General features: G+C 28.3%; 1 protein-coding gene across 1 annotated transcript in view; it reads right to left on the bottom strand.

The window, feature by feature from the left end:
- LOC107456326 (Enhancer of mRNA-decapping protein 4 homolog Ge-1) overlaps positions 1–11,077 on the bottom strand; it is a gene marked incomplete in the record, with an annotated part of 45,146 nt that extends 34,069 nt beyond the window's left edge. Inside the window, 4 exon segments of the mRNA XM_071183208.1 lie at positions 2,737–2,842; positions 5,540–5,639; positions 9,093–9,162; positions 10,850–11,077. Of these exon segments, the coding sequence (XP_071039309.1) occupies positions 2,737–2,842; positions 5,540–5,639; positions 9,093–9,162; positions 10,850–10,937 (364 nt within the window).
- Positions 11,078–15,028: the final 3,951 nt, after the last annotated feature.

The raw sequence follows: 15,028 nt of genomic DNA, 5'->3' as shown, positions 1-15,028 counted from the left end.
TGAATATGACCTGGTGGAAATATTTCTCTCTAAATTCACACTGAAGCTTCTAATAGAATTTCCAATTGACATAGGGTCCATCCATGGATAATTGAAGTAATTTAGAGAGCTTTTAACCATCATCAGGGGTAGAAGTGACCAATGAGAAAAAAATAGGATTGTTTTGAAAAAAATATAGGATTTTCTAGAAAAAAAATATAGGATTTTCTGGAATAAAAAATAGGGCAAAAAAGATCTAATTTAAATTGAAAAGCACAGATCATATATGAATAACTTTAAAACTTAATTATTTAACACTATAAAAATTTGATAAAAAAAATATGTAAACAATTTTCCGCAGCTGAATGGTGACAATAAAATCATACATACCTTATTATTGCTTTAAAAATTAAAAACCACATTAAAAAATTAACTTTATCAAACTAATGACTTTTTCAATAATTAACATTTTATTTACTTCTCTCTATTACATTAAATTATTTCAAAAATTATGCAGCATTGCTTTTAGATTCATTTATCATTCTGCAAAGTCTTTAACTTTTTGCTGCCAGCATCAATAAGTGCTTGCCCAGCCTCAATATCAGCCATAGATTTCCGCTTGAGTCCTTGTTTTAGCCTCTGGTTTCCTTCTTCAATCATAGCCTGAGCTGAAGAATCATTTTCCTTAAAACCTTTCAATTTCTCCAAGATACGAATTACGATGCATAATTTCTAAGTGGCGTGAATACGAATCCAAAGGATAATTTTTAAATCACATGTAAGTACGAAAATAGATGTTGAATATAACAACCACAAAAATTAATCACGACTTTGGATAAATTCGCCGTGAATACGAATCGTTACATAGAATTTTAAAAATGCCTCAATACAAATCGCGTTATTGGATTTTTATATCTCGTAAATAAGAAACGCAATGAACGATATTGAAATCGCGTGAATAAGAATCGCAGTGAACAACTTTTAAATCAGGTAAATACGAACATCGAAGTTTGATATTAAAATACGAGCTATCTAGCGGAAGGGGGAAAATTAAGAAAATCTTATTTTCTGCTCGTAAAAGCTAAAATAAGTAGATATGTAGAAGAGTTAGCAGCTATGTAGTTTGAATTTTCAATATAGCTTTCGATACATTATATCTATATATCAAATCGGAAATAAATATAATTATTTTATTTCAACGACTTAATTTTCAGAAAAGGCGAAACATTTATTTAAAAAACTTAAACTTTTGGAAAATTGGAGTTTTTGATAATAAGGCTGAAATTCAAGAGACAGAAGTGAAAAAGGCGGAAATCCGCTAAAAAGCGGAAAAATCTCATCCCTGTATATAAGACCTCTTGAAATACAATAAGAACAACATAAAATAAGAGTAGTATACAATAACAACAAGTATTATAATGCAAGTACAATAAGAATACCATTGGAAACAGATGCTTTATGTATACTTGGAGTCCTCAATAATCAGAAAATTAACTGAAATGTGGGGATAACACAAGGCATTGCTGTAAGTAATAAAATTTCTTGCTCTTTTGTGTTGACAAACATGTGCAAATGCCGCCAAACTGATGTTTGGTGAAGAGCAAAACAATATTTATGCAATATTTTGTACCAAATTTCTGCTCATTTCAATAAAAATAATGCATAAAAAAATTTTCAGCTTTTTTATATGCTTTTATTTTCATTGTTTCCACAATGTTCATTTCAAAAAAACTGTTAATTATTTATTTGAATCAAGTATTCCGCACAATTTTTAAAGTTTCTTACAAATCTTCCATGAATTTTAATTTTTTTTTTACCTGTTACAAACATGTAGCCCTAACTAAAAAGAATGACTACATCCCAATATATTAATCTTAATTCAAATGTTCAGATCAATTCCCACAATAAAAATTTGGAAAATTGATTCCATTTGTTTTGATAACCAAAACCCATGAGGAAATGTAAAATTCATGCAACTGTGAATCACATTACAAGAAATATTACGACTAAGATTCTTAACTTTGAAAAGTTGATAGACAGCTGTATGTTTTACCCAAGAAGACAGTTTAGTAGCATTTTCTCGTAGTCACTGAGCTATTTATCATAATAAAATAGCAAATAATGCATTTAAGTAAATAACAAATATATAAATTTTTATCAATCGTATCAGAGTTCATACATATAACAAAAATATAGACTTGAATTTAATGAACAGAACAAATGTTAATTAAATTTTTTCACGATGAATAGTAGAAAAAAAAGTATCATCTAAAATTTGAATTTATCGAGAGATATTTGATTGATTTCGTAAAGATTTGCAACTTTACAATTTAAATTTTTTTTTGATTGTCATTAAAATAAAAATGTATTTTTTCATAAAATTGCCGTAGCATAAGCAAATTTCATTATTGTGTACATTAATTCGATTATTTTAAATATTTTCAAAGGTTAGGTGAGATACATAAAAGGAGAAACTTACATTAAAGGGCCCAAGATTGATATCCTACCTAAGCAATTGAGATTATATTTGCCAGATTGTGGTTCCAGATTAATGGTACAAAATCAGAGGGAAAAAACATTAGTTTGTATTTAGAGAAAGTACATTTTTGAGTCTGATTTTATAACTTAAAATGTTATCTACACAAAACAAAACACACGTAAGGTTATCCATTCAAGCTATCAAAATAGGATTTTCATACATAAAAATCTGATTGTTAGATAAAATCATTAACTGCTAATAAGTGATGAACTACTTACGTTTTAAAACATATGCAAGGTATAAACCACTGAGATGCACATTGACCAATTTTCCATGGTAGTATTTTTCCTCCCAACCGTAGTCCACTAAATTCTCAACCATTACCTGAAAAACAATTTAGCAAATTATAATAAAGATACTGAAAAAATTTTGAGTTTTAATGCAAATAATTCATATGCACATTGAAAATATTTATGATATATAATTAAATAAAATCTGTTATACTTCTGAGAAACTTACTCATAAAATTACATTCCATGATCGTGTCATTCTGCAGAAAAATTAATGGTTTATACATATAAAACATTTAAGAATAAATCAAACAGACTTAGACAAAAAGAAAAATTTCTGCGAACAAAAAAAATCTCAATTAAAAAAACACGTTTTGTAAGCAATTATAATTAACTCTTAAACATCGCAATATTAATTCACTCTTGAAACTAGTTTCACCCCTTTCCTTGCCTTCTTTTTTGCCAATATTTTTTTAAAGGAACAAAAAGGAATTTCTAAAAAAAATAATTTTTAGAATTGTAATATTTGTATTTAATATTTGTTTTAATTTTTAGAAAATGTGTCGTTCCTAACCGGATTGACTGTGTTTGTGAGAGGCATCTTGTCTATTGATTGATAACGTTTAAAAACAGGCAAAACAAAACATTTATTTTAAATAAAAAACAACAAAAAACAAAACAAAACACAGCGTTCCAAAGATATTTCAAAAAGCCAATTCAACGATATTTTCAGTTCTCTCTTTTTTCTCTTGCCATACTCAGAGTAACCTACATATTCTGAATACTTTTGGTGGCGCAAACTAATTGGAGTTAGTGTTTGCCGCAACAAAATGAACACTCTTATTGATTATTATATATATCAGCATGCCTGAAAGTGAAATGCAATGACCTAATCACGGGGAAAAGTGCAGTTGTGTAAAGCAAAGAAAAAAATGCTCATATCAATATCTACAAGGTAGACCTGTAGGTTAAGAATGGGGAATTTTGTTTACAATGAGTTTAGTTTATAATGAGTGATACAAGAAAAAAAATTCTCACAAACAGCATTCGTGCATGTGCATATACATAACTGGTGTCGAATAGACAGGAAAAGAACACATAAGATTGAAATAATATTTTGTCTTTCCTAAAACTTCACTAACGGAATCAAAAAACTTTCTTAAAAAAGAAATTCTTCCCATCACAGCGAATCTGCAGAGTATCAAGTACGCAAAGAAACCTACAGGGGATGCAAAGTTCTCGAATACGGATTTTTCTTTAAAAAAACTGAAATTTTTATGGGCAAAATAAAATATAATTTTGAAAAAACATTTTTTTTTCTTCTGCAGAATAGAGAAAGAAAATAAACTTTGGTACCAAATTTCATTGCTGCTTTTTTTTAATGCAATGTTTAATCAGTTCTAAAAAAATTTTGAGTTGAAATATAACTCATTTCATGTTCTGAAATTCTTAGTTTTGTCTATCAAAAAATGGGACTACATCGATTCACATATTAATAGATGGATAAAGACATACAGAATCTATCATCTATTTCACAATCAGATATTTTTTATTACTTCTTGAAGATTTTTCCCCATCTTTTTTTCCACATTAAATCTGTTTTAATTATATTTTTTGCTCATCTGTAAACTCCTTACATTCAAGAAACATACATAGTATTTAGTTTACAGTAATATGTATTTTATTCAACCTTCAGCAAACTTTTATCTCTTCGCACCTAGTTCAGTAGATGCAATTACAGACTCCCAAGTATTTATTTCCTCAAACAGGTAACATGATTGGGGTTCTATCATATGTTGCAGACCGACGGTACACCGAAGCCGATTGAGGTTGAATGATTTGTGAAAACGTTGAATAGAACAATGTGAAAACCACGCTTTTGCCTAATACACAGCGAAAATTGACACGGAAAACAACAAAAAATCTCTTTTTTGAAAAGGAAAAATCAAGCACTTTTTAAAAACACCCCATGAAAAAAGCACCTTTAAGGTCTTTTATAAAACAAAAATATAAAATAAGCACCTTTAAGCACTTTTTAAAAAACGCTACACACCATGATTATATATTCAATAATTAATCCCATTTTTTTCTTAAACATAAAAAATTCACTTTTTCTATACTATATCTTTATAAGAGAGATTTGCATTATTTTAAATAGAAACCTGCTCTTAGTAAAAAAGAACTTGAAAGGTTAGAAGTCTTGGGTCCTACGGACCCATGATTTCCTAAATCTAGTGGAATCACTGTATTCAGTCATCAATGATAATCCCTAAAAAGTTATCAACTTTAAAAAAAAAAAAAAAAAAAACTTATGTTGCCAGCAGTAAAATAAAAATATTCTATTTAGTATAGACTTGAGAAACTAAAGAACATAACCCTGTTTAACTCTGTAACAGTAGCATGAGAAACAAACATAATTTCAGTTAGTAAGGTAGTTGGAAGGTACATCAAAATGTTATACTATCTTGCCAAAGTTATTATAAATAGCATCCTTTTATAGTTAGACTCTGAAGAAGTTCCTTTGAATAATGTTAAATAAATATTAAATCCCTAACATTGCAATTTATCAATAAGAAAAGAGAGCAAGACTTATTATACTTACTAAATACTAATACTTACTATTTACTAATAATACAATACTAATAATTTAAAAATTGTGCAGCAATAAATTTCCATTCACCAGTTAACTGGGAAAGAACTTAAAAATCTTTCCAAGTTAGTGAAAAAATTATTTTAGTCTATTAACAATATAAAATGTGTAAAACAGTAAGAAAACATAAAATCTACAAACCTGACTGCTTGCACATCCTGTCTCCAGACAGCTGGATAAGATTTCAACTTCATTACCATAGACAGCAACATGAAAACTATCCTTGTTAGATGGTATTTCACTACAGAAAAAAATATATACATAAATATGGTAGTGACATATAATACCAAATTTTTTATAATAAATAAGATTGTCTAGAAGCAAAAGAACCTTCAAAAAGTCATAAACGAGAAGAACTCTAAGATTTATGTTGTCCTTGTCGTGATCTGCACAGTTCAAGAAATGCCAGGAGAAATTTTCACAGAATTACTATATCTGCCTCTTATCAAAAGAAAAGCATTTAATGTGTCCACTTGCAAGCCATATATAGGAGTTATTTTCTCAAAACGTTAACTTTTGCTTAAGACAATTCATCTCATAATTAACTTATTGTTAGTAATTATTATGTTAAGACGATACAATATATTTAAATTCACAAGTCAACAACCATCAATAAAAAAAAACTTCAAAAAATATTAAATTATACAGTTTTAAATTGTAATTGCATTGAAAAATGTAATTGCTGTACCCTCTCTTAAATGCTAAGTGAAAATATTTAACTTTATTTTTCCATGAATCAAAGATTAATAAGTAAACATTGAAAATTATTTTAAATAATATTTAACTAAAAATTAAATTAATATTTTTCTGGGAAATAGATATGTAGAATTTTGAAGAAATATTAAGAATTATCATAATTTTTTTTACTTTTTCATTGCAAATGAATTTTTGAATCACTTATATTTTTATATTACCTTAAGACCACAAGCAAACTCATAATTTTAATTCCATAACTCATGTTTGTGTTTTTAAAATGTATTCTTGAATACCATGACAGTAACTATAAAAAGGGACAGTAATATACTGAAAAAAAACACTATTATTTTTCTTAATTTCAAAATGTGCACAAAAAAAATATGCCAAGTGAACTTCAAACTAAAATTTTTAAAAAATAATAAAATACAGCTAAAATTAGAAAAAAAATCTTTTTAGCTATTTGGCTTTTTTTTTTATTAAGTTAATATTGTAATATTTTGATTTTCTAAATCAAACTACAGTTTGAACACAAAACAGAATATATTCATAACTCTTTAAGCACTTGTAAATAGATTATTTTATTTTATTTTAAAAACATTAAAATAGTCATAAATCTGCTCTTAAGTTTTAAAATTCAGTATTCTTATATTTGCTGACAATTTTCTTATTATCAAATAATTATTATATTAATTATTATTGTTAGGACTGTAAGTTTGTCGCGGGAAAAAAAACCCAAAATTCGCAGGAAATTTTGAAAATTACACAAATTTTAAACATAAAAAAAATTATACAAATGATGCAAAAGACAGAAATTGCGTAAATAATAAAAAAAGCTTAAAAATACACAAAAGTATTTCTTTGAATTTCAAGCAATATTAATATTTTTATTTAAATGAACAGAATTTCGGTACAAAATTTTGTACATTGTAGGATTATTCTCATTATGATTCGTCTTTCATCACTTAATACATTTTTATACTTAGAAAACAATCTTTCTGCGTCAACGCTGTTTTTAGGCACCGACAAACTTGGAATTTGCACTTTTGCCAATTTTGGAGCGTTCGGTCTTTGATTTCCAAAACTCGATCAATTTTCCTTCACCAACGCGCAATTCCTTGACCGTTGCTTCATAAGAAGTAATTGCTGAGAAAACTCAAACATTTTACATTCAAACTACTAGTTACAAGTCCCTACTAACTACTAGTCCCCCCCCCCCTTCATCTAAGAAACTGATCCATATTTAAGAAATCACAAGAAGCCGCTTAGGAAAAATTAACTGGACATGTAGAAAGGCAGTAGAAATTTCATTGCCCAGTGCAATAGCATGTATAACAATTTTTCTGTCAAAGATTTGATTTATAACATTTTCCTTCTTTTGTGATTCCAATTTCTTTTGTACTCTTACTGACTTCAGGAAGGTAATTACCCTCCCTAATTGTAGAAAGACCACCTTACTTGACAAGATTGTGATTATCTCTTATCTCTGAACTATTTTCATGTCATTTTTCTATTGATTCACTCCCCTCAATATCTAATCAATTTTACATGTTCAATTTAAGGTTCAGGAAAAAAAATCTGTTTAATAAAAATAATAAAGAAAGAAAAAAAATTTTAAGCAATTTTAGCGCAAGTCAAGACATATTGAGAAATTTGCAGATTTTTGGGGAAAAAATGACAATTTTGCGGAAATCATTGCGGAAATTCGCGCAGCGACAGACCTGCAGCCCTAATTATTGTTCAAAATACATCAAAAAAGAAACTAAACATAACCAAATGAATCAAACACACAAAAGTTTTTTAAATAATTAAGTAATTATAGCCCCCTGGTAATTAATGCCCTTTGAGTAGGATTAGTAATTACAAAATTAGTTTTTCCAGATAAATGATAAGTATTTAATTAAACTATCCATATTTTCTAAAAGTTAATATATAATTTGCACAATTTAAAAATTTTTTAGTAGCTTGTAATTTATTACAGGAAAATTAAGAGACAGTAATTAAATTTGATTAAGTCACCTGTAGTTTTTTTAATTTTTTAGATAAAATTACACTTATTGACTTAAGAAATGGATCTGCAATTAAACTTTAATGTTCTGTAGAGAAAAGTGTTCTTAGTACAATGGAACTTATATCGTATTCAACTAGAACCATCAATAAATGTTTATTGGCACTTGTACTTGGGAATATAAAATTATGTGTCAAACTAAATATACAAATTATTCTTAAAATGTTAAGTATAAATATTCAAGTAGATAAACATACTTTGCATCAATTTTTGCAACACTAGTAAATTACTTGAAAAGATCAGAAATGTGAGTGGTAAACAAAGAACAATGATAACATTTTAACTAATTATTATTTTTAAAAAAAAACATAATTTAAATACATTACTCCCATTGAGTATTATAAACAAAACAATTAAATAATGAAAATAAATATTTTAAAAAGAAATATAGCCTAAGGAAGGATTAATGAATTAAGAATAAGAAAATAACCCACATATACAATGGCACTTTTATTTGGAATTACAAATCAAGGGCTTTAAAACTTTTGAGATTTAAAAAGTTCTCTACTAAGTTCTACGCCCAAAACATTTGCAGGGGTCTGTCTAGGTTTTTCTGAAAGGTACCTATTTTGTGAAGATTTAGACAGAATTTGAGAAAAATTAAAAAATCAATACAAAAACATGGTAAAAATATAGATTTATCGTTTCTTAAGGGATACAGAAATAAAATTTTAAGAAAAAGTATTTTGTGAAATTCCTAAAGTTGAATTTGTGAAGGTACCGCTAAGCAGTAGTAAATTCGGCCTGAACAGACCCCATATTTGGTAACCAATATACTCTGTAATTCAAGCTTTAAATGCAATTAAATAAAATTTTGAATTCCATTCTACAAAATTTTAAGTAATTCTAAACAAAATCAAAATTTTTTAAGCTTTTTTCCTAACAGAGCTGTTTAAATAGATCCTTATTGAAACTTGCATTAAAGTAACTTACATTTTCTGATATTGACCATCGTGTAGCTCATTTGCTGTTTCCATGGCACCATTTGAAGTTTTCATTCTGCCTGCAGAAATAAAGAACAAAAGTTAAAGTGGCAAGAAAAATAAAGACAAAGAAAAAAAATATTAAAACATTTGGAAAAGAAGTTTTCTGCAATAAAGTAACAACTAAAACTAATCATTATCATGCACATAATTTGAGGCTAACTTTATCCTTCCTTCTAAATCCTGTAACATTCTTAGTCGTGTATTATAAGATAAATAATAATCAATAAATCTTTTTTCAGAATCATATTAATTATATAATATAGTTTTTGTCAAATGAGTTATATTCAATCAATGAAAACTTTTTGCAATTATTGACTAAAAAGAAAAACAACAACAAAAAAAGAAGATCAATTCAATTCTATCAAATTTTAAGTCTGAAAGTCCCAAAGGCCACACAAAAAAATTATAACTAATAACATTCTAGAAATTTATGTAATGATGAATTAGGTATTGGAGATATTTCTGTATCATGATCTGCTACACAACTACAATAAAAAAAAAAGATTTTAAAACTAAAAAAACACAGAGGTTCATCCATTGGTGGCTACGAGCTATATCCTTCGAGTTTGTCCCTTTCTGTGACTTTTTTTAAAAGTTTTTTGCGAGTCGCTGACCGAAAGCTGCCAATATTTTGTGTCTATTCTGCTGCAGATCACAGTACAAAAATCTCTCCCATATATTTAGGTATTTAATTAGAAAAACCTACAATCCAAGTTCAACAAAGCTATGTGCGTACATCAATAAGAAACTCTCAACTGGTTAGAATGCTGAATAAAATTTTTGCATTTTTAATTCTAAAAACTGGTGAAGCTGCATTTAATATGAAACATAAAAGATCTTTAACTAAAAAAATTAAAGCATACCAATTTAACACATTAGACTACTCAATTGAAATGTTTTCTCTTCAAGGCACAATCATTTTTAAAACATTTAACTGATTCCAAATTGTGACTGTTTCACAAAAAACCATTCAAAACGTAAAAAAAAAAAAATTTCAACCATATAAAAAATTTAAAGGAAATTTATAAGCATAAATGTCACAGTTTTCAATACTTTTTAATTATAGCATTTAGAAATAAATTTATACTTTGATATAGCAGGCCCAAGGCCTATATTTAATCAAGCCATGAGAAACTTATTCCTAATCTTTAAAGTAATAAGACCTTGATTATGATTCTATTTCAATAGCTTCTCTACAAACCTCCCTGTTGAAAGAAAAATTGCAGGACATTATCGACTACTGTTTGTTTAGCTCACGGTAATTTCGATAACGAGAACTGTTCTTAATCACTTTTTTTTTTTAATTGGCAAACGCATTTTGTCGTAATTTAGTGAGTTCAATCGTATAAAAGCATATTACTTAAAATATAAAAAAAATTTTAAAGTAAACATGGATAAACTAACTACTATAATCATACTTCGTCTGCAATGTCTGAATATTTAGTAAATAATTCAATATGCTAACATATAAGATTTCTTGATCTAAACTAACAGAGTAGATAAATTTAATAAAAATCTATTTATTGGACACATTTTTACACACACTTATAAAAAGGATAAAAGTTAGGTGGAAAAAGAAATAAAGCTAGCATTGAAATCTAATCAATATATTAACAAAGAAAACAAGATTAGAACATATTGTTTCGCTGAATGAGCGACATAATTATACATTTAAAAAATTTCACTTTGAAAAGGGAAAAATACCAGAATCAAAATCGTTTTTTCCAACATTCAAAATGTTTTTTAAATGTTCTGTGGCTTCAAAAGTGTCTATCCCGGAATGTCCATTCATCTCAGCTAATTAATGAAGATCACACAATCAGTTGGTTTTAAAATAAATTAAACATCGATATCAGATAAACTTGGCCCAACATACTACCATTGTGAATCTTTGCATGCAATTTCAATCACACAGAAATGAAATGCTGCTTCCAATAAATTAGATACTACAATCCTGAACAAACTTTTACGACTTTTGAGTTTGAACATTTCGTCCCAAACAAATATAATTTTTGGTTATTAAGAACGAAAACTGAAGCTAACTTTTTAGTGTTCAGAAATCACTTTTATCAGTCAGTGGAAAGGAACAAAACAAAAAAGTTTACCTTCAGCACAAAATTCAGCAAAGAGGGCGCGCACCAAATAGTTGCTGTTGAAATAAGTACAATAGGGACCTTTCGCACAGCATGTGAAATATTCGTGTATGCAAATTCGGAGATGCGAAGAAAAGTCTGATTGGTGAAATTTATTCACCCGCGAAAACTTCACCAATCAAGTTCTCGCTCGCATCACAGAATTCTCATATGCGATTACTTGGCAGGTTGAAAACTCATCAGAAATTACGGTTAATAAGCTTTTGTCAGATTGAAAAACAGATAGCAATTAGTTTGAAGAAAAGGAAAAGATAGATTAAATTGTAGAAAAGGATTTTACAAAACTACGGTAGAAATCGAACCCGCAACCTCCACACTACACAATGGTGAGACCACTTAGAGAGGCCTCCTCTAACTTTCGTTTTATTTATTTCTTTATATCATTCATTTGCATGCTTCTATGCTTAGCCTTCTATTTATTTATTTACTGGTACATATTGGCGATCGAAATAAGCTGCAGGTGGCGTAGAGCAGAACTCTCTACCTATAGCAACACTTCACATGCTTTCTCCACTCCGCTATAGCGTGTGGATAGTCATAGAGGAAGGAAGTACGTTAGTTTCTCTCTTGATTTTCATATAGATTAAAATCTTTTAAGTTGGAAAACTATATGGAACTGAAAACTGCAGTAAACATACTTCTAAAGCAAAGCATCACGGAAATCTTAAAAATTATTTTTATTAAATGAAAAGGGAAAATATCGTAGTACAGTCCGCAAAAAAAAAAAGATATCACCCTGAATAACTTTCGTTCTAATGATCGGATTTTCACGAACTAAGTGTCCATCTTAATGGTTCCTGGGGGTGACCTCAAATATGCTAATTAATTAGTGATAACTATTAATTAAGTTACGAAATCAGACACAAAAACGTACTTTCTCTGAATAAACATGCATTTTTTTTTACATATTTGGATTTCTTATCTTCAAAATATAGGGGGTAGCCGCAATCTGGGAAATGTGGTCCCCATAGTTTGGTCAGGAGAGCGATTCAAAGTTCGTACCCCTTAATGTTAATTTCGCTTTTTGCGTTTTCAGTCATATTTTCAAAACTAATGAAGCAATTCAAAAAAAATTGCACCCACTCATAAAACTCATTTACCCAAAGATAATTTCATGCAAAAAATAATTTTTAATAATTATTTATTATTTTTTATTATTTAATTAAAGTGAGGATGAAAAAATATTGAATTATAAGGTATGAATTTTTTTATACCATATTAATCTACATATTTTTCAATTGAAAAATCTAAAGTTTCAACTGTTTTTATTTATTAGAAGCTGAGAAAAATTAAAATTAATTATTTTTAAAAAAATAATTTGGCGACAATAAAGAAATAACTAATTGGGGCGATTAATATTAAAATGTGATAAACTTGGGAGGAACTTGACTTCGCGCGCGTAGCGTAAAATTTCATTCATATTTTTTTCGCTAATAATCGTTTGCTAATCTTTTTATTTTTATTTCTTTCACACTATAAAATACGATGTTTCTTCCGTTTTCATTTAATAATTTATTTGCAATTTAGTAAAGAATTTTGAATAAAAAACACTTTATTCAACAAATGTCTAGTTTTAAAAAAGCGTGCTTCTGATAGAATACACCAGATTGTGCTTATTTAATGTGATTATTTTTTATTTTTTTTTATTTTGTTTTTCAATAACTGATACAATTTCAATAATATACACGCATATGCATAGATTTGGAATAATGTATTTATCAATTTCTTGAATATATATTTTATGAATATTAATAAAAATACGTAGTCAGCATTTTTAATGATCTTAAAACTTCTCTACATCTTATATATCTCCATGATCATAAAATAAATTTGTAAATTACCTATCTGCGCGTATTTCGCAGAATTATTTTTCTAACTTTTTTATTGAATTTTAATGCAAAATCTTATTTTTTATTCTACCATATACACCGAAGAGCCATTATAGTATGACCACCCTCTATCTATAACAATGGGCTTGCCCAGGTTTTCATGGTTTCTCGTCCAGGAACAATGTTTACATGGGGCACATTAGGACCCATAATCCTCATAGAACAATTCCTGACGTCCGTAAGCTATTTGGACATAGTTGTAGACCAGGTTCACCCATTCATGGCAACAGTTTTTCCTGCTGGTGATGGTGTTTACCAACAGGATAATGCATCATGTCTTAAGGGTCGAATCGTCATGGATTGGTTCGAGGAACATCCCAGTGACTTTCAAATCATGTTTTGGCCTCCAAATTCACCTGACCTTAATTCAATAGAGCCTTTGTGGTCCTACTTGGAAAACCAAATTCGTGCTGCCACGCTACCCCCTCGCAATGTGAGGGAATTGCAGGACCAGTTGGTGAGCGCTTGGAACCAGATACCTCAAACTGCCTATCAGCACCTTGTGGAATCAATGCCACGGCGGGTGCTAGTAGTTTTGAGGACTAAAGGTGGTCATACATGTTATTAGCAGGGTTGTCATAATACAATGGCTCTTCGGTGTATATTATTTTCCAATAATATACTGATCAATAGTTTTAGTTTATTAATTTATGTTTTCCTTTAAAAAAAATTACTTTTTAAATTATAGCTAAATTCTTATTGAAAGAAAACTTAGAATTGTTGCCAGCTATCTGAGAATTAAATCTTGTTAAGAAATTAAAAATATTCTACTGATCAAACACAATATCATTCGATGCAGAACAGCTGACTATTTACTAAGAATACTATTGTTTACGAAAAATGAAGATAAATTGTTAATTTTCTTTTTTCTGTTTCTTATTTATTCGAGTAATGAAAAGTAAATGCGTATGTGTGCACAACAAAAAAATACAACCGATTGTTTTTTTTTTTTCTTAAATGAACAAAAAACTATGGACATACAATTTTATTTCGACGGTGAAAGTTATTCTTGTGCGCTAACTAAAATAAAGTTACCCTTTTGTTTCAAAAAGTTGAAAATATTTGCTTAAAAAGTTGTTTCTCAACTTTTGCACAGATCGAAGAAATATTGCTATATCAGGAAAATGTTCGATATGCCTTGTTTTGTTAAACGACCACTAAAATTAAAAATTGTCAAAAGATTCGAAAAACGTGCTATTTTTAAATTCATCAAAACAAAAATTGTTATTTTTCTCCATTTGACTTTTTTCTACTTAAATAACTTATAATCATAGTTTTAACACACGTTTCGAAGAAATTATGAATACAAATTTCTCCTAATATTTCGTAATTAAAAAACAAGAATATTAATGATTCATTTATAATTGCATACCTACCAACTTTTACGCATTTGGCGTAAAATTTTATTTCTAAATTTAAAGTGGTAGTAAAATGAATGCTTTCTATATATTCCTTGCATTTATAAACTTAATTTAGAATATTTTTGATCCGCCACTATTTTTTTAAAAAATAAGCATATATCTTAATATGTAATATTGTTGTAGTAATCAGCATAAGCTTGTTCAAAATACAGCGAATGTTTTTGCCTTATAGTGTAATTTAAATTTCATTTTACTACCACTGGGGAAAATCATCCTTGAAAAGATTAAAAGTTGGCAGGTATATAATTGTTTCATTGAACCAGAGTAGTTAATTGTTTTCGTAAAAATCGGCCTTAACTATTTAACTTAGATTGTTTGGACTGGGGGTCACTTCATGCATGTCTTTCGAGATTGAAATTTCAGTGAGAAAATGTAAAAATTACAAGAATGCGTAAGCTGGTTTCAAGTAACAAAAAAAAA

The sequence above is a fragment of the Parasteatoda tepidariorum genome, chromosome 7 (assembly GCF_043381705.1).
Source record: "Parasteatoda tepidariorum isolate YZ-2023 chromosome 7, CAS_Ptep_4.0, whole genome shotgun sequence".
Classification (NCBI taxonomy): Eukaryota; Metazoa; Arthropoda; class Arachnida; order Araneae; family Theridiidae; genus Parasteatoda; species Parasteatoda tepidariorum.
Note: the sequence above shows the minus strand (reverse complement) of the source record. Positions and strands in the feature narration are given on the sequence as shown.